This window comes from Harpegnathos saltator, unplaced genomic scaffold, assembly GCF_003227715.2.
Source record: "Harpegnathos saltator strain DR-91 unplaced genomic scaffold, Hsal_v8.6 scaffold38, whole genome shotgun sequence".
NCBI classification, from domain to species: domain Eukaryota; kingdom Metazoa; phylum Arthropoda; class Insecta; order Hymenoptera; family Formicidae; genus Harpegnathos; species Harpegnathos saltator.
The window spans coordinates 2,252,110-2,271,816 of record NW_020230183.1 but is presented as its reverse complement, the minus strand read 5'-3'; the positions used below and the strand labels follow the sequence as shown (position 1 = coordinate 2,271,816).

General features: G+C 49.9%; 2 protein-coding genes across 3 annotated transcripts in view; both read right to left on the bottom strand.

Annotated features, from left to right (window-relative positions):
* LOC105187323 (nucleolar and coiled-body phosphoprotein 1) overlaps positions 1–13,542 on the bottom strand; it is an 88,430-nt gene extending 74,888 nt beyond the window's left edge. For both annotated transcript variants that reach the window (XM_025300656.1, XM_011148061.3), the window contains exon 1: positions 13,090–13,542. The gene's annotated coding sequence lies outside the window, so the exon portion shown is untranslated. The remainder of the gene's footprint in view (positions 1–13,089) is intronic.
* A 496-nt stretch (positions 13,543–14,038) lies between these two features.
* Positions 14,039–19,037, bottom strand: dos (daughter of sevenless). The gene is made up of 7 exons (XM_011148057.2): positions 18,715–19,037; positions 18,115–18,243; positions 17,863–18,043; positions 17,470–17,751; positions 16,649–17,389; positions 16,414–16,553; positions 14,039–16,303 (listed from the first exon to the last, which is right to left on the bottom strand). The coding sequence occupies exons 1-7, from the start codon at positions 18,793–18,795 to the stop codon at positions 16,064–16,066; spliced, it is 1,794 nt and encodes a 597-aa protein (XP_011146359.1). The 5' UTR covers positions 18,796–19,037; the 3' UTR covers positions 14,039–16,063.
* Between the last annotated feature and the right edge of the window lie 670 nt (positions 19,038–19,707).

The window sequence follows — 19,707 nt, the reverse complement described above, 5'->3', positions numbered from 1 at the left end:
CGCGGGACACGCAAATTGACGCCGCGAACCGGCGACGTGCGTGTCGCCCGTGCGAAGATAATGACGAGCCGATAACCAGATCGTCGGCCTCGTCGTCGTCGCGCTAACAGCTCGTCTCGCGAGCTTCCCGCGAAAGCCCGCGAGAGAGCAGGAATTCAAATACAGACGCGAAGGATCGACGATGAATCGACGAACCGAGCGCGCGTTTCCGTGTTCGAAGGACACGCAGTCTCTCTCCGTTCTGTGTCCTTAGAACCGCGATTTATAATAAGACTCGGTTTTCAGAAAAACAGCGCCGAAGTATTCCACTCCATGTAAAGTGATTTTTCCCATAATCTCATATTCCAAGCGAAGCCTTTCACAGGGAAAGGATTCCTCTTTCGACGAAGCGATTCAAGCGCGAACCGTTCGTCTCGAATTTATTAGATATTATTCCAACTGTTTTCTGTTATTTCAAGAGGATTTCCTCTTGTATCAATTAATTTTCCTCTTATTATCAAGAAGAACGTTGTCGATGTTGTTGCTCTTCCACTTTTACTCACACAGAGACACTGTCTCTGTGCATACGACGATCGTCGTCGCATTTATTTTATGTACAACGTCTAGAGCAAAGGAGAAAAGAAGAGAGATCGTTGTTACTACAGCTTATGTTATTACTTTTTCCGGTTGTTTCGTCGTGAACAAAGTTCAAAAACGCGACATAGAAGAAGAAGAAGACATACTGGTTCATATTTCAGCATAAGTATATACATATATCCTTTATCATATCGCGTTGCACACCACACTAAATGTGCCATTTGGAATACCTGAAATTACAAATTTATGTTTTTTTCTACTTTTTCAGCAGAAAGTAAAAAAAAATTGAACTAGAATTCTTCCGGACGGTTTCATGATAATTTTCTTTTCTTTCCCCATAAAGGAACGTATAATCAGTAAGAATAAAGTACAGTGAGAATAAGTAATAATCCTCTTAAAAAAAAAAAAAAAAAAAAAAAAAAAAAAATTAAATAATCTGTGTATAAGAGGAAATTCACACATTAAAATTAATAAGATTTACATTATACATACAACATATAATTTCGTAATTTCAGAGGAATCCTCCTGAGGCCATATATAAGAGTAAAATCTAAAATTTAGATGATTCTGCTTATTCTCTGAAATTACTCTTTTTTTAGATGAGGATTCAGTTGTTAGGGCCGACTTCGGTCCTGCAAGAGCCGGAAATCCCGGTGTCTTCGACCGAAACGCGTCTGGCTGTCGCGCGCGTTCCTTTTTCCCCATGTGGGGATGAATAAATCGAAAGGAGGGCAAAGTGTGAGTGATCGCGAGCTAAATTGACACTGGATACACTGGAAAGACCTGCATCACAGGTACGCGAATGCGTACCACGTAGGATCTAATATCCGAGAGGCCCTCGACGTCAGAATCTGATTCTCGACTTTTAATCGCGCGGCGCGCGCAATTTCTCCGACGTTCGGTCGACAACAATCTAATGTCGTTTGCAAACACGACGATTGCGAGCGTACGATGAGCGCTGCGCGCGCTTTCACGACCAACAGGATTCCGCGGACTCTCCGCGGAAGAGAGAGGGGGGATGGAAAGAGGAAGGGAGGGAGGGAGAGAGAGAGAGAGATTCCCCGAAAATTCAAGAGAGGAATTTCTTGGATCGCGGCGCTCTCGAGCGCCGAGGCGCGCGGATCTCTTGCTTTTTTTCCACCGAGGCACATCGGGGCCCGAAAAGTGGAGCGTTCGGGCCAGAATGTGCGCGCAACTTTTCTCCGACTTCCACAGATTCCGCCGAGCGTTTCCGCGGCCGTAATTACCAGCGGCCGCGTAACGACGGCTCCTAATTAGCTTAATGAAATCCGCTAATGAAATACACCCGATCCCGACATGCCGACTCGCATCACCCGACGTCGGCCCAGAATCCTGCGGAAAATGCCGACACACCGTACCGGCACAAACCGTCGCGCGTGCAACGCCTGGCGTATATTAGCCTCCTGCACTCGTCGGAGCGGTGCATTCAGCCGCGCGCGTTCGTGCGCCATGCATATTCAGTCGAATACGCGATCTCCGCGCTGGTGGATCTTCCTTCTCCTCCTCCTCTCTCTCTCTCCTCCTCGCGCCGCCTTGATGTAACGTAGATTACGAGCGAGTGAGCGTTCCAATTTGCAATGAAAATCCGAGGCGATCCAAAGAAGCCGGCCGCGCGCGCGTTCGAATGGTCGGATCGCGAAAGGTCGGCTGCTGATCATTTCCCGCGAGATGTTGATTGAATGATAACGATCGGCAATGCAGATTGAATTCCGTCGCGTGCGTGCGCTCGGCCGCTGATAAAACGAAATTCAAGCACGACTCGTTGTCGTCTCGTGAGAGATCGCGTTACGACATCGCGGCGGCTTTCGCGCGGCGCGCCGCGCCGCGCCGGGCGATCGTAAGGAATAAGCGCTATCCGATTTTTACTCCAATTCCATTAGGACCTATTACAACGTCACGGCTGATAAATCGGACCCGGCATAACGCAATAAATCACGCCTAAGGCGCGCAGCAAGGATCTTAATAACGCGCGCATTTGCCTTCGCCTGCCGCTGCGCGCGGCAAAATGATACATCGCCGCATTGTGAGAGCGCCGGCGAGGAAAACTGTGCGCGAGACAGAGATCGGCGCGTATTATCGCGGGCTGATCGATTCGCGTGTTGCGATCCGCGGATCGCGAAGCCGACGTCGCCGTCGAGGACGCAGCCGGACTATTTTCGGAATCTGGAAATAGCGTCTGTCCCTGACGCCTTCTCGTCTTCGTCTCCGGCTCGCGACGCTCGCATGAATGAAGAGTCGAGTTAAAAAAAAAAAAAAAAAAACAAAGATTAAAAATTGCCGCCACGCTTTTCCGCCTTCTCGCCTTCCGTCCCGGTGAAAGTAAAAACGTAACGACGCTATTTCGAGTCTTCTTCGCCGGCGTACCGGGTGTCCGGAATTCACTTACCGCCTCGGATCGGTCACGTGTGCGGTCTCGATGAAAATGTCGAAAGCCTCGCGGATGAAACTCTCAGAGGTGAAATTGAGCGAGAGAAGGAAAATCGCACAACACCGTGGATTTCTGTTGCTCCTCACCGTCCCTCTTCTCTCGCCCAATTCGAGAGCCAAGTACCGCCCCCCCCCTCCTCCTACGGCCGTGCAAACTCGATCCGGCTTCGAGATACGCGAACGATGATCGTCTCATCCTGCGGAGGAAATCTCGCGCGATCCGGCAGGCATATTTTTCGCGCGCATTAAAGCGCGTGCACGCACGCGTATCGTAACGTTCGCCGCGAATGCGATTTCACCGTGGCTGCGTGACACGCGAGCCGTCTTCCGTCAGTGAAAACGAAGCCCGATCTCTCGAAATCCGGCTAGTGAGCCGGCGTTTCCGGCGTTTGCACGTCGCCGTCGCCGTCGCGTCGCGTCGTCGTCGCCGTCGCCGTCGCCGCCCGGGCGACTTTCTCTCATCACGCGTATGGAGATAGCGCGAGAAGCTCGCGCGAAGCCAGCTTCGATCTGAGATACGACGAGCTGCTACGATCTCTCGCTGGCGCGTGTGTTGCTTCAACTTCAACTTCACCGCTGGTGGTCTCGCGGCGATGCTCGCGAACGATAAACGACGACGGACGACCTCTTTCCGACCGAAAACCGCTCGCGCTCGCGCGACGGAATTTCGTCGGCAGATCTCCAATTACGATTGGACGTAGATCGCGCTCGTGGATTACGGCGGCTCGCAGATGCGACCGTTCTCTAATCAGTGCGTGAATCCTCGCGTCTGACGCGGGCCGATAGCCCGTAATTAGAAAACGGAGAGAGATACCTTTCACACATACACACGCACATATATAGGCGCATTCAGCCGCGCATTGAATGTGATCTCTTGCTCGCTGCGATTGTTATCACGCGAAATCGATGAATGTGCGAACGACGGGGGCACGGACGGACTGAGAAATATATATCAACACAATGGGCGATATAGAGATCAACGTAACGGGAGATATGCTTTTTTGAATGCGAGTAATCGCGCGCGTACGGCCGCACAATGGGGATTATACTTTGTGTTACGTCGGGAGATAATGGAGATAATTGCGCGAGAGCGCGCACGGTGCGTGCAATTAAAAATCGCGGCGCGGCGAGCCCGCGGGGAATAAGAAAACAATTAAGCTCGTGAGATGAATAGGAAAACCTAACCGCTTCGGGGCTGCGCATTCGACGACGGCTGCGAGGCTTACGCAAAGCCGTTTCCCCTGATATTATCGTACCCTTCCGACAGAGGAAGAGGAGCAACGGGACGAGAAAGTTTTCTTGACCCGCGTTAACCATCTGACGCACTGCGAAACAATTCCGAAGGTACTAATCCACGGCGATTGTGAGGCCACTGTAGTGTCGCAAGGAGCGCGTCAAGGATCCTCTCTCTCTCGCGCAGCGGAGAGACACGGAAATTCGCGCGACGAGCCGAGCGGGCGCGAACATTACGAGGGAGATTAGAAACGATCGTGATGAAAGCGCGAATCCTGTAAAATTCATTCGCGCTGCGATCATTAATCTTCCGGCGAATTAATTAATTCTCTCGGCGAAGCCTGCGACAATCGATCGCCGACCTTGCGCGGACAATGTCGGCATTTCGGCGAAGCCTTTTCCGAAAATCGTCTCTTAAAATCAATTTTTTCTGCTAAACTCAATTTTCGTGATATACAAATCGATCTTTTCGACAGAGAGAGAATCGAGCCTCGATTCTCAACGTTGTTTTGTTCAATGAAGAATCCACGCACTGAAAAAAGGATCACATCCGAAAGGACTGATTTGTAAGAAAGAAAAAAAAAATCGAACGAGAAGAACCGATTGAGAGAATTTATTTTTCGACGAAGCAGATCGATTTTCTCCGCATCGAATCGAGGCCGCGCGTCATCACCACCGTGGAGCCCCATGATCCTTCACATCCCACGGTTCCTTGATCCTTTGATATCCACGCTAAAGTGGACCGAGCGTCCGCTCGGGCGCCGCGCAAACGCAAGAATTCCCGCCCGTTTATCTCATGCATCCTTGTGTACTCCCTCCCGTATCTTGGATCCTCCCTCGTATCTCCCTCGCGTAATATCGCCGGAACCGTGCACTTCCCCTCCCCTTCGGCCCTTCCGGCGCATCTCACTGTTCTCGATATATTTTAACATGATTTTACATCGCGGCGGGCCTTCGCTACCGCAGAGGTAGCTCTCCTCGCTTCACTGCCGTAGATCCTTATTCCTGCTCGTTCATGCGAGGATTATCCAGGATCGCGCGGCGACTTTGCCCGGCGATGGTTAAATTGTTTTATGGCCGGCCGTAAACCCTAGCAACACCGGCGACGAAGACGACCTACGACGACAAGCGTGGCGGGAGCACGTGCGTTCCCCGAACAGTACGCGATCATTAACATCGACGACGACGTCATCGTCGTCGTCGTCGTCGTCGTCGTCACTGCACCACCACATCGTCCATCTCCACCTCCCCTCTTCTCCTCTCCTCGGGCAGCGCGCAAGGTTAAAGACCTTATCCGCGAACCAATTTCGATCGGGGAAAAGCGTGAGCAACTCCCGGACGAGGACACGAGTGTGTTGGTCCCCCCCCCCTCCCCCCTCCACCCGTCTCCCTTACACTCACGCTTTGTTACGCGCGTGTACGTGTACGCGGGTAAGCGGTAGATCCTCATATCGATCGGATCGCGGTGCCCGATAACTCCTTCTTAGCTCCTAAAGCTACGTGCTCCATTTTACTCGCGCTAACGACGTCGCCGCTACGGCGAGCCGGTGAATCTCCTACGTGGCTATGTCCGCGGGCTGGCCGCCGAGGGTGCGCGTACATGCGCGCTCGTTAAGTAAATTGTTGTTTTAGGCGAGTCGGCCGATAAGAAGAGACGAGATCGTCGAGACGAGCGCTTCTCTGCCGAGCCGTCCATCGAGCGAATTAACGTACCGTCGCACAGTGGGACGTTTGTAGCAAAAAGTTACATATTGTTTGTTAATAACTTGTTAATAAATATAATATTTGTTAATAACTTAGTCAGAACTTGGTAGAAGTCTGCTGATTATGTCTATGTTACAAAAGGAAAGGAAAAAAAAGCAAAAAAAAAACAAAAAGAAACAAAAGGTAACTTCATGTCTAAATATCCTTTGGAAAAAAAATTAATTTACGTTTAGAAAAACAAAAATAATTAGTAAAACTACATCCACGGTTTTCCGCGGCTAATTTTTTTCTGATATTTTATCCGGAGAGATTACTCTTTCATTTCGTCCAAGAAACGTAACAGGGCTACAGCCTGAAGTACAACTAAATCCTTCGAGTTTAACAATCGAGAACGCAAAAAGATACATTATTGAATGCTATTTTCAAAATCGTATATCTACGTGAACGACAATTCTATTGTAATAAACATAGTCTAAAACGTTTCTTCGTACCTTCCACGGAATCTAAAATGAAAAATTTCGCGCCACCACTTCTAAGAACTCTCGAATTCTGATCGAAGATCGTATGTTATAAAGCACTGAGAATTGATGCGTGCGATACGAATAATGTCCAAATCCCGACTAACCAAACCACTTCATGTTACCACGAACAAAACATGGACAAAAACATAGCGGCCCATTGTTCCGCAGATATTCAAGTGTCTAAGACAGTCACTCATGTGGAGTAGAAATGATTTTAAGAAAATTGACTTTTGGCCAGCTTTTCAGGCCAAACATCTCACAGTGCGTCGCGAGGAATGTCACGCTTCGCGACGGGAAGAGAAGGAAAAAGCAGAGCGCGAGTAAAGATGCCGGAGGGTGAATTTACTCGCGCGAGGTCAAACGTAATCGGCCATTACCGTGCTGCATATCATACAAACAAATAAATAAATAAAAAAAATCCTCGATGGCGGAGCAAGGAGAGGAGACGAAAAACGCGAGATCGCTCCGTCAGGCGCGTGAATCGTCTAATTGGACACGTCGCGCGACATCCTCCCCCGACTTGTTCGAGCCGCGACATTTCTCTCTCTCTCTCTCTCTCTCTCTCTCTCTCAAGGTGCGGTCCGTATTACAAACGCGAGATGACGACGACTTTATGCGCGGAGACGCAGCCGTTGAATCGCGGCTGCTAAAAAAGGCCACGCGTGCGCGCGCGCGCGCGCGATGAAGACGTTAATCTTTCTTAATTGCGCATCCACCGATCGTTATCGAGAATAAGCGATGCGCGATTACGCGACATTAAACGCCGCGATGCGCGCGGACTAGATGATTGCCGCGGGAGTAAACAGAAACGGCCGCGGCTCGTTCGCGGAAACGCCGACTAATTATGATCGCGCGCCGGCGCGGCGACGATAAACGTCGCCGGCGAAAAACGCGCGCGCTTCATCTTGGCCGCTCTCTTTTCTCCCGGCCATAGATGGACAAACCGGCGAGAACGACAAGGACAACATGAGCGCCTTTTTCTGCACTCGCGCGCGTGAGACGCGCGGCGGCCGTCATTAACGGCATTCCCGAGTGTTTATCGCCTGCCGACTGGAAAATACGAAAAGAACGCCGATACCGACGAGCGCGGCTCAGCCGCTCGATCTACGAGAAGCTCGCGAATCTGGGGCACGCGACAGTTCATGGCCGATGAGGTCGTTCGCCAGTTCTCGCGACCCACCCGCGAGAGGAAGGAAGGAGGACTTGAGGACTACAATTCGGCAGAAGCGCGAAAGACGAGCCCGGAGAGTACGCGCGAGTAAACGCGCGAGGTAGCCAATCGTTAGGTAGCCGACCGGAGAAGAGATCTCCCACTAACTACAAAGTAAATCCGCAGAGAGATCGCAGATACGCGGAAATAAGAGCCCACGGTGGTATCGAGGGCTCGTAGAAAGAGCGCCGTACAACGCCGTCGAGGGACTGCCATGCTCAAAGTCTACTAGTTCCGTAAGAAGTTCCGATCGCATCTCGATACCGACGATTCGTTCCGCTTTATCGAATACCGTATGAGAGAGAGAGAGAGAGAGAGAGAGAGAGAGAGAGAGAGAGAGAGAGAGAGCCTATCACGTTGAAAGCGGTTCCACGTGGAACATCGCGCCTATCAGCAGCGCGCGCGCGCGCGCGCGCGCGAGAGAGAGAGAGAGAGAGAGAGAGAGAGAGAGCACGAGCGAGACGGCATGTGTATTTGCCGCTTCGCTCTCGATGTCTGACATTTTCAGGAGCGCGTTCCGCTTCTCTCCGTCGACGGCGATGGGCGTTCGGGCGCGTTCCTCGGGGCGCGCCTGAAGCAGGTCGACACGATATAACGACTCCTCCTCGCGTTTCCTGCCTAATGCAACGCGAGCGAGCGAGCGTACACCGCGTAATACCGTGTAATATCGGCTTGAACGCGCCTGCCTGCCTGCCTGCCTGCCTGTTAAAGAAGAGGACGAGAAGGGGAAGGGGAAGAGAGAGGGAGATAGAGAGAGAGAGAGAGAGAGGAAGGCGGCAGTATATGTATTCCAACGAGCCGCGTTGCGTAATTCATTGTTCGGATGCAACACAACGAACACCCGCGCGCGCGCCATCCGCCGAAGCCCTAAAAGAGTAGTCGGTTACCGGCGACTACCGCTTTCACGTTTCATCATACACCCACATACAAGGGACTCCACTCGCGCGCGCGGAAAATTCTTCTCGCGAATCGCCGGATTATTTTGGCGTTTATCCGCTGCCAACGAGACGCCGAGCGCCGAATAACACGGATATCGCGTTGAGCGCGGAATAAATTTAAGCGTATTATCATATCGACTTCTGCGCACGATACTCGTAACGTTGTTCCGTCGGACAGTGCATACATCGACGCGCACCAGGCTAACTAACTTCGCGCCAACGTCGATTGTTCATTTAACCGCGTAATTGCGCGGCTATCTCTCAAATTTTGCGGAATAAAACGAGGGTGCGACTGAGGGACAAGAAAGCCGATGGTCTGCCCGAAAATTGCGGTTCACTCCGCAAAAAAAAAAAAAAAAAAACGAAAAAAAGAATTGATAGTGGAAACAGCCTGAGTCGAAAAATTAATAGGGCTCTGGTAAGGGCTTGGATTATTTTTCCTTAACATCAATCGGGCCCTATTAAGAGTAGAGAGACAAGATGTGCGATAAATGCTTTAACGGGCTCCTATAAGACGATATCAACAGTCCTTATAAGGCAATATTAATAGGACTTTATAAGGAAATATTTTTATCATTGCTTGAGTAAAAATATTCCTTCTTCTCATTCCAAGAAATTTAGAATTTTAATAATTTCTTCATTTCGTTATAACCTTGTTAGTATACAACAAGAATTTTTTATTTTAAAAATATAGCACACTTTACAATAAAATATAGCATTTTTTACACACAAAAATCCTGCTACTATTTTTATCAAAGTTTGTTGCATTTCAAAACGAAGGCAATACTAGAAAAATCCTGAGGAGAGACTGATAAATATGGCAACTAATAAAACTAATAAAATGTTTTTAATTGTGATATAATTAAAAAATCTTTAGAAAAATCAGATAGAGCGTACCTACTAAAGCAATACTAAACTATGACAATTTTATTACACGCTTCAGATCTTATTAATTTTTTATAACAGAACTTGATTTTGTATATCTAAAGCATCCTCTTCTAAAGATCCTCCTAAGGCGCACATTAGTTTTCCATGTTAAAGCGTTATTTCGTAAAATCTAAGGCATCCCTAATCAATCTTTCCAAGCCTTCCTTATCAAAGCCTTATTTCGTAAAATTTCAAGTATCTCTAAAATACCTATCTCGGGGCCTGATGTGGTAACAACAACCATTCAGCCTTATCGGGGCCTTATGCTTCACGGCTCTAGCAACGTTTTGCTCAGAACACACAAGCTCATTTTTCTTCATCACTGGCACCGCGGACTTTAACGATCAACATTTTCTACAAAAATCTCTCGACGACGACACTTTCACCGTGTGAAAGCATACAGCGGCGGCGGCAAGTGCCAAACGCCTCCTTTCCCCTCGGCGCATTCGGTAAAAGGATCCCACTTGACGCAACGCGCAGCTGCTCCGACGTAATCGCGTGTATGTTTTGTACGCAAATTCGGCGATGCTGCACTTTCACGCGACAGTTTCTCGCGACGTAACGACGCGCGCGCGCGCGCTCGCGCGTCCTGGAATTCGCGCAAGCACAACCGCGCGCTCGCGGCTCGTCGCTAACAATCCCGCAAATCGCTCATTTCGTAACGATCCATTATTATCGGCCGGCTGAGCGATCATGTAACCTTGTAACCGTGCCCACCGTGGTGATTACGCGTCGCAATGATCGGGCCCCGCTTTTGCGGCGCTCAATTCCGTCCGCGTCGGCGATATTTATCCCGCAGTAATCGTAATATCGCCGGCTCGCTCGGCGGAGAGCGCATTTACCACCACCACATTCCTCCCCGTCGTCCTCTCCCGGCGACGAGACGTCGCGGCGCGCGCGCATTTATTACGCTCGATCGTCGTAATCGCTATCGGCCGCGCCGGCCGATTACAATACTTACTCCCGCGAGCGACGACGTTCACGCGAAGATATCCGTGCGCGCGTACGTAATAATATTTACGACGCGCCGTAATAGCCCGAGTCTCGAATTATGCGCGCCGCCGAATCGCACACACGGCGTTCCATTCTCGAGCAAATATTTCCGCTAAGTGAATCGCGCGCCGTCCGCGGACGACGGATTAGACCCTCCCGTGTGTTTTTCAGCCGCCATTTTCACGGCCCCGCTGCACGAGCCGGTGCAATCTCGCCGTCAATCAGCGAGGTACTTTGCCGAGGACGCACACACACACACATGCGCGCGCGCGCGGCAAACTCGCCTCGACATCCGCGTGTTTTGTAAACACGAGAATCGCCTGTCGCTCGGTCGGAATATACGCGGTCATTTCGAGTGTCATTCAAGGGAACTGCGTCTACGATTTCAAAGTGCGCGACTTTCGGTATTCTCGTCGTTCACGATTCTCGAGGGAAAGACTGCCCGCGCGCGTCCGGAGATGATCATTCGGCAAAGGAAGCGGCGGCGCGTGTAAATAATTTCGAGATAAAGGAGCTTTTTTCTCTCTCGTATTTTTTCCCTTCCGTTTCTTTCTTTCTTTCTCTCTCGTTTTCGTTTTTTCTTATTTTACCTCTTTCCCCTATTCATTGTATAAGAATCTTATTACTCGTTACACTACTGTCTCAACACTACTGTACACCAAAGAGGTCCGACCCATATATTATTAATAAATAAATTAATAATGAATTAAATTAATTAATAATCCAACGATGTATAATCCACACCGTTCCTGCTATTTACAAAAGTCGAATAATTAACACCGAGGGACCTGGCGACGTTTCCGCGCGTAAAAAAACCGCCCGATGGATTTATACGCCGAGTAAAGTAAAAGAAAGAGAGAGAGAGAGAGAGAGAGAGAGAGAGAGAGAGAGAAAGAGAGAGGCCCGCCATTGACATGTAAATCGCCGAAGAAAAATATGCCCGTCGTAAGACGCCGACTACATTTGATTCAAATTAGTCGAACGTAACTCGCCGAGTCGAGTCTACCTCGTAAAGTGAAATTTAACTTGCAAAGTTAAATCCAACTTTATATGCGCTCTCCGGGAGATATTATGCATCGCGATCTCGCGGGAGTAAGAAGCGAGCGGATTCGCTCGGGAGGACGCGCAACGGGAGGGGGGCAAAGGGGGGAGGGGGAGGGAGATTCAAACACTCGGCGAGATGGAAACAAACACGGACGACCGGGAGAATTCATTGTTCGCGGGGAACACCGGGAAACGTACGTCGCTGGTCAAAGCTGCGATCACGGTGCCGCAATTAAGACTGTCCTCAGCTCGCTGTACACACCTCCCGCCATGTTTCTTTTCTCTTTTCTCCGGGAAGTCGAGCGAAGGCGCAAATATCCCTGTGAACTTCCGTTATTCTCTCACAGCGATACGGAGTCATGCGAGTGGAATGCGAATCAATGGCGAGGGCACTGAGAATCCCCCCCCCTCCCTTCTCCGCGATCGTATCTCCTTCTCAGCTCGTAATCCTCGATAGATCTTATCCCGCCGAGAAATTAAATAGACACCGGAGTCTAATAACAGCCGCTGCGCAAGATCTGCCTTGTGTATCTCTCTCATCAACGGCTTTTAACGTATTTGATTCGCGCGCGCGCGCGCGCGCACGCGCAGTCGGTTCCGATCGGCACCGAGCACGATTAAGTCCGACATCCGTCAACTTTTCCGTCACGCCAAATTCGCTCGGGAGAAAATTATTCACTCGACAAACCCGGAGATTCGTCGCGCAGAGCGGAAGGACTTGATGCTCCATCCCCGTTATCGGACGACACACGTGCCACTTTTTCCTTTCTCTGGAAATAACTCGAGCTGCCGAAGAGTCGGCAGCTTCCAAGTTGTTATCTTGACGAAACTCACGAATGGGGGCCTTCGCGATCGTTAGGAACGGAGCACCCTGTATACACGCGTCAAATACATTCCTATCGTAGGCTGAAGTCCTCTGAACGTCAGGTGACCTTCGGCTTTTTTTTTCTACCTGTACGAGCGCGAGTCTTCCCGAGGAAGATCAAAACAAACAATACCGAGGCAGTCTCTAGCACAGAGAGACAAGCAGAAACCGCGCACGTGAGAATAAACAAATAACGACGGTATGGAAAAATGCGAGAGGTATCTCGAAAACATGATCTCGGCTATGAAACGTGGCTGTGAACGTCGCTTCCGACAGCAACGTTGTCTTCACGAAAGGAGGACGCTCCGGGGAAGCGAATTCCTCTCGATCGCGCTCGCTTCGATCGGAATCGCATGTATCTTTCGCAAATCAGACTCGCATTCGCGACACAGCGTCGCGCGTATACATATACATAAACACACACATACATTCGCGCCGGTGACGCTGCTTCTCTCGAGTAAATAAAGCGGGCGTCCGATTTGAGGCATCGGCCGTCACGAGTCGTTGCACTTTTCCATGGCCAACAGGTGGTGGCTCGAGCGAACGGAGAAACGGAGCCAAAAGGGACTCCAAAAGTACAACGTGCGCGCGCACATATACGCACATAAGCAGGACGCGCGCGGTACATACCTCGAAAATTTGGAGAATCTCGGCGCAACGCTTCTCAGTGCCGATGTCCTATGTAGAGGCTCCTCCTTTCTCCTCGTCTCTCTCTCTCTCTCTCTCTCTCCCTCTCGCCCTCCTCGTCGTTGGGGTCAGGACGGCTGCGGACCGAGGAGAACTCCCTTTGAAAGAACTCGGCGCAACAAGCACAAAACGTTGCACACGATACGTAGTTACGCACCACTACGGCGGACGAGAACGGCGACTACACGCGAATCTCATGCGCCGCGCGACTGTTCCTGCGAACGTCCCGGGAGATATGAAACCAGACGAAACGAAGGCACGCGCGGCCCCGTAACGATACGACGCCGAAAGCACGAACGAACGGCGGCGGCGTATTCGTGAGTAACGCGACGCGACGTGTCCGAACAGGTCCAAGCGTGAGACAACGCGCGTTCCGCGCTCGCCGAACGAATGACTGCGAACCGGCCCGAGTTCGGCCGACGACCCCACCACTCCCGCCCGCTAGCGACCGTCCGCGCGCGCGGCCGCCATGTTCGCGCGCCGCCGGCAATATCGTGCGCCTGTCATATCGACGTCGGGTAAAGGTAATTACTTCATGACGACGTGCGGAAATTATATAAATTAGATTACACACGAGGCATACAAATCATCAAATTCGTAAAACCAACTCGATGGGATAATCTAGATTATCTCTTCCAAGTTTTACATCAGAAATACGTGTTGTAAGAGCCAGAGTACAATGTCGGCTGAGATTGTGAGATTGAGATGAGTATTCGCGCAGCTGTGATTATGTCTGTTGAGAAAGATGGAGAATGAACAAAACGTCGCGGTTGACTCAGTCGAGATTAACTTGGACTTACGACGGTGACATCGAGGAAACGACGTTCGTCATATCAATAGGAATGACGTTTTTGCACGTGTCACAGAGGGAAATGCGAATGGTTCATTCATATTGGTGCTTATATCTTTTTAATGATATGCAATGTACACGCGTGATGCGCCGTCCAATGTATAAACAAAAGGAATAAACCAACCTATTTATATCTATCTTACAATTGGTGGGATATACAATTCGCACTACAGAGTGACAAATATTTGGTCGATATGAAATGTTACAGGATATGTTTGTTGTGAAACGTTGCATCGATTCCAACGCTATCTTCCTTTCCTGACGAACAGAAGAACTCGATAACATTAATGTCAACATATAAAACATGACTACAGGATAATAATCGACGTTTGAGCGATTTGGAGAACACGATATTCGACTCGTACGAGTAATATATTGCAAGATTTTCGACAACATCCATCGACTTCACAAGCTTGATGAGCATGTACGTAATGTAAAAAATACAAGAATGAATTCGTAGCAACTATTATACGTTTGAACTGATGCCGCGATCAGTCCGAATCTGCAAGATTTGGCAAGTTTTCATCATCCTGCGATTTGCTACAAACTCAGTCCGTAACATTAAAATAGTTCTACGCTATACATGTACTCTAATTTGAAACTAGGAAAAATATCTCTTGTATGTATGAGAAGACTACGATCGAGCTATACATTCAATCAATTCACAATGATATAACAATTTCCTTTACAATTACAACAGCGTTATTACAAAAATAAAATTGCGTTGTCAGTGTACACGCGCACGTGTGTGTATGTGTGTGTGTGTATGTGCGCGCGCGCGTGTATATGTATGTTATGTATGTGCGTATACGTATACATATACATTTATGGCATACACGTTTACAGTTAAGAACAGTTGGAGGTCAACTATGATACACATCTTTACATCCTGATTTTTCTTCTTTTTTTTTCTTTTTCACGTTGATCATGTCTCCTAGTTACTAGCAAACAATTGCGAGAGACGTGCAAATCGCAAAGTATCGAGTGTGTGTGTGTGTGTGTGTAGTAACTGAAGTTCGGATCGATTGCGCTTCGCGGAAAGAAATGTAAATCTGAGATAAAGATAAAAATTAAAAATCGCATCTTTGTGTCTCGCAACCAAGGCATATGGTAAGTTCAAAATAGTCAATGATGCTGGACTAGTTTCCGACGATAGAATCTACGTGTTAAAATCCGATGCATTTTTACTGTGCAATCTCACTGACGTCGCGACAATTGACGTTGACGTTGTGACGATTCCCCTGACGTCGTATACACACATCTTCGATTGCCTTGGCGAAACTGATTCTGTGTTTGGCGTGCGACATGATAAAAAAAATATCATATGTTATTCACCTAATGCTATAGAAAATAGGATGTCCTCAATGTGAGCGGGTTCAATGAACGGAGTCCGCCACAGATTTCGTTCATCAAATTCGCCAATTAAGCATTCGTTGCACAGTTGACGATAAAAATGCCTTGCGCGTTAACCCTACGTTACAAACTAACGTAAAACCATTAATTGTACCCGGATATAAGAATCTTTACGACTTGTATAATACTTAATCTAATCGAAGAAGCCTCCGTCGAGGGAGTCTTCCTTCGAAAACTCTGGTCAATGCAAAGGCGTTCTCCCTCTCGCTCATCGCACTTACCTACATTCCCTCGCTCCCCCCCCCCCCCGCCCCTCTCTTACCTAGTAACATTAGATTTTTGGTCCATTTTATATTGCTGTACAACGCTTCGGCAACCAATCTCTCTCCTAACTGCATAGCCAATTTATAAAGCGAGCCGCTGCTACATAAACGATAAGATGCGCTCTGCAGAAGCACTGGATGCTGTCTTACGGTAAGTACTGCATTTACATCGCAGTCTTTCATCTGGGAGATATACTACGTCGCTGCAGTACTGTTTTACATATGCGTTTTATAACGCTGAAATATACGAGCAAGTCCCATGACCTTCCGTCCTCTCTATCTTTCTCTCTTCAATAGACGAGAGGAAGTTCTTTGCGCGAACTGTCGTTAACTCGCTCGATATATCCGCATGATTCATCCAGTACCGTGTGTGATACAACGATCTCTTGCGCTAACCGTCCGTGCATAGTTTCCTCTCCCGCTCGACCCGTTGCCGGGTACGATTGAAAGCTTCGGTCTTCAGGAAATCCACGGTTTTGTACACGGTTGTGTTCGGCGGCGACTGCGCCAAGGGTAACGTCGACGAGCTGAAGCTCTCCGTCGCCTCCAGGTCGAGATCCAAATACTGCAGCACGACTAAGCGACGATTGGACGCGGGAATGAACGTGTTGTGGTCTTGATAGTAGTATATCTGCAAATCGAATTACGCGTTACAATCGCGTGAAGTCACCGCGCCGCCGCGTCACGCGACTACCAAGACTGCGTGGAGAGTTCTCGGAATCGCTCGGAATACACACGTACCTCTTCTTTATCTTCGAAGGCATTGTTGTCTTCGTCCGATGTCGATTGGTGACGTGTCGCATGCACATGCGACGGGGGCGTCGGACTGGGCGCTGCTCTCATCCTTCCTTTGCCAGGCGGAGAGGCTAATTGCAAGGGTCCTGCAGATCAAGAGTCGAACGTACAGTCAGCTGCTACCCGTGCCGAGAACGATCTCTTCGAGTTTCTCAACGTTACTGTACAGCGAGAGACCTACCTTCCACCGGCGATTTATTTAACGGCGGCTTCAACTTCCTGTTGATACTCGGCGGCTCAGCCGGCGAGTGCTCGGTGGAGCTCACCTCGCCCACCGCTATCGTGGGACCCGGGGACGGTTCGTTGCTGACAACGGACATCGAGTCGCTGGTTTTCCTACCCGGCTTCAGCTCCCGGTACACCACCGGCGGCGGCGGCGGCATGGTCGTCGGCACAGCGCTCGTACTGTCTCGCACGAGCGGGCTCGGCAAGTTTGAATAGGTCGCAGTAGTCGAGCTCTCGGAGCGCGGACTCGGCGGCTCATCCTCGTGGAAATCATAACGGAACACATGCGCGTTGTCGTCGACGGTGCTGGGCGCGGCGTTCGAATAAAAGTGTTTCGACGACTGATCGATTACCGTGCTCTCCACACTCGCCGTTGATTGCGCCGGTTGATGAGATCTCGGGAAGTCGTACGACTCGTCGGTAACGGCGGCTGTGGCTGTCGCGGCTGGCGTTGTCGGCGCCGGTGTCGCCGGAGTGGTCGGTTTCGAGCTCTCGGTGGCACCGTCCAGGTTCAAATAATTGTGTCCGGGGTTCTCCGGCAACATGTGAGGTGGTTTCGGCGGTCTAGGTGGAGCTGGTAACTTCTCCACGGCCGGCGGCACCGCAGAGTCAACAATCTTCAGTTTACCAAAGCGTTTCTTCACGCTCCACGAACCGATCTCGGCGTCACTCAAGCCATGAGATGGTCGTGAGTCACCTAGCACAAGTTGGCTCGTTAACAAACGTACACCTGTACACCCGACAGCTTGTACCGAGTGAACGTTAGAAAATACTCACCCGTTGAAGGAAACGTATCCCAATTCACACTAGGCACAGGCGTTGTCCACTCATCATCGGTAAACACACTCTCGGCATCTGTCGTCGTTGGTGACCGAGGTGGTGAGGGTGCCAACCTTCTTGGAGCATCGTAATGTTCAGGACCTTGACAGAGGGCTGAACTCAAGGAGCTGGTGTCATTGAGTCGACGGCCAGAAATGCATTCACTGATGGGAATGTATGGACCAGAAATCGTGCTAGTGGGTGAAGTCGGTGGTGATTCTTGGGACTCATAAGGAAACACTGAGGAGAAAAAGAATGTACATTAGTAGAGAAATGTTTATTTGAAATATAACTAGAGCGAAGAAACAGAGAGTTAGGCGAGAGAATGCGTCGGTTCAGCTGTTACATTACTTTGTTGCTCCTCATCCTGAGTGTACGCTTTCAGACCGCAAACTTGGCACACAGCATCCACCCACTTGTTCATATCAGATTCATTCTCAGCAACTAAATAGTAGATCCTCTTAGGCGTCTTTACATTGAACATATACTGGTACTTCTGCTTTCGATTCTCGAAACGGAGGCCTGCGTCTACCTGCGGTAGATGTTTCTTCAGCGCTCACAGTCATTGCTTAATCAGACACACAATAAGTAAACGACGAATACCTGCTCGCACTGATCCAGATCGATACGACCTTTGAGTTTGCGACAACGTTTATCCGTATAATACTCCAAAAAGTACTGGCCAGGTAGCTCGCCGCTATGACGCAGAGCAAACCAGCGTTTCCTCCATCGCTAATTGGACAAACATTTTGATAAGACCAATATCTACTTTCATAAAAAAAATCACATCACTCTCTCAACGCGGCCTAGTGTGAACGCTGCATTACCCGCAGCACTCCTACCAACTATGGAACTTTAATAAACATTCGAGTCGGCCGACAAACATATTACACCGCTTATTGCGAGGACTACTTTTCCTCATCGGCGGCATGAGCCTCGAAAGTGGCTGGACACGTGAAGAGAAAGATATCGTGTGTATTCTCGCGAAATTAGGCTAAACCGAGAGCGATCCGAGCGAAGGCTCGGACTACGACTATCGCGAAGCGAATCATCACGCTCTCGCGACGAGAGGTTAGCCGAAATACTCGAAGCGCCGTTCGAAGATAAAGAAGGACCCACGGAGGACTTGTCAATCGGGCGGAATAAAAGACACAAACAATAAGCAGATAACGAGGGAGCGATGCGTGATCGCCCTGCACCCACCGCTCTCCAGAGTTTCGTGGGCGGAGATTTGATGAGCCATCCTTCGTGGACGATCTCCTGAGACGTCTTGAGCACCTCCATCTCCCCCGGAGATCGCTGATCTCGTAGCTGCGCTCTCGTTTCTCTCAACAGCCAACGAGCATCATCGTCGATGAACAGAACGGGCAGAAGGTGCGAGGAACCACCGTCGACGACGACGACGACGACGACGCGCGCTCGTCGTGCATTTGTCTATTTTTGGCTGACGACACACAGAGAACGCGAGAACGAACAACTGTCTCATGTACACATACCACTAGTTGTCGACTGTTTCTTTCTCTCTCTCTCTCTCTCTCTCTCTCTCTCTCTTTTTTCCCTTCCTTTTTCGTACCTCTCTCTGTCTCTCTTCCCTTCCTTTCTCGAACCTTCCCTCCCGCCTCTCTCACTCTCTCTCTCTCTCTCTTTCTTATACGCGCTATTACGACGGTAGCGACACAGCAGCGCAGGGCGACGACACAAATACCGTCACATGCACAATCAACCTGCAACTGAACACTGAAGGCTCGCTCGCTCGCGCGGCACACAAAGACGCGCGCGGCCGTCGTCTCCGCTTGTCGCCTCAGTTTGCCACCACCATCACCGCCACTACCACCGGCGCCGTCGCCGTCGCCGTCGCCGTGGCCACGCGTAGCAAGGCTCACAAAGTGACACACGGTGTCTCGGAGCTTTTCCTCGATGACAGCGCAGTAACGTACGAGTTCGCACGGCCGCCCGAATCACGAATTCGGGCAGCTTCCCGATGCGGTGTTACGTTATCGATATATATTTCTCGTAAATAAGAGCGCGCGCGCGCGATATATCAAGCCCCTCGCGGACAGCTCCCTCGTAGACGTTCGGCCGAATTTCTCCTCGAGAGAGGGGGGAGAAGGGGAGAGATCAGACACGCCCCCATCTTCTGGAGACACGAAGATCACCGTTAAGAGAAGAGTTCGACACACTGAAGAAGATTTCGAT

What these genes read in the sequence shown, in the direction of transcription:
- dos (XM_011148057.2), bottom strand. Translation starts at nt 18,795, where the DNA reads ATGGAGGTGCTCAAGACGTCTCAGGAGATCGTCCACGAAGGATGGCTC. An exon ending in ATCTGGATCAGTGCGAGCAG is followed by an intron (nt 18,044 to 18,114) that starts GTATTCGTCGTT and finishes CATCTACCGCAG; the next exon opens with GTAGACGCAGGCCTCCGTTT. An exon ending in CCTTCGAAGATAAAGAAGAG is followed by an intron (nt 16,304 to 16,413) that starts GTACGTGTGTAT and finishes TTCGATTTGCAG; the next exon opens with ATATACTACTATCAAGACCA.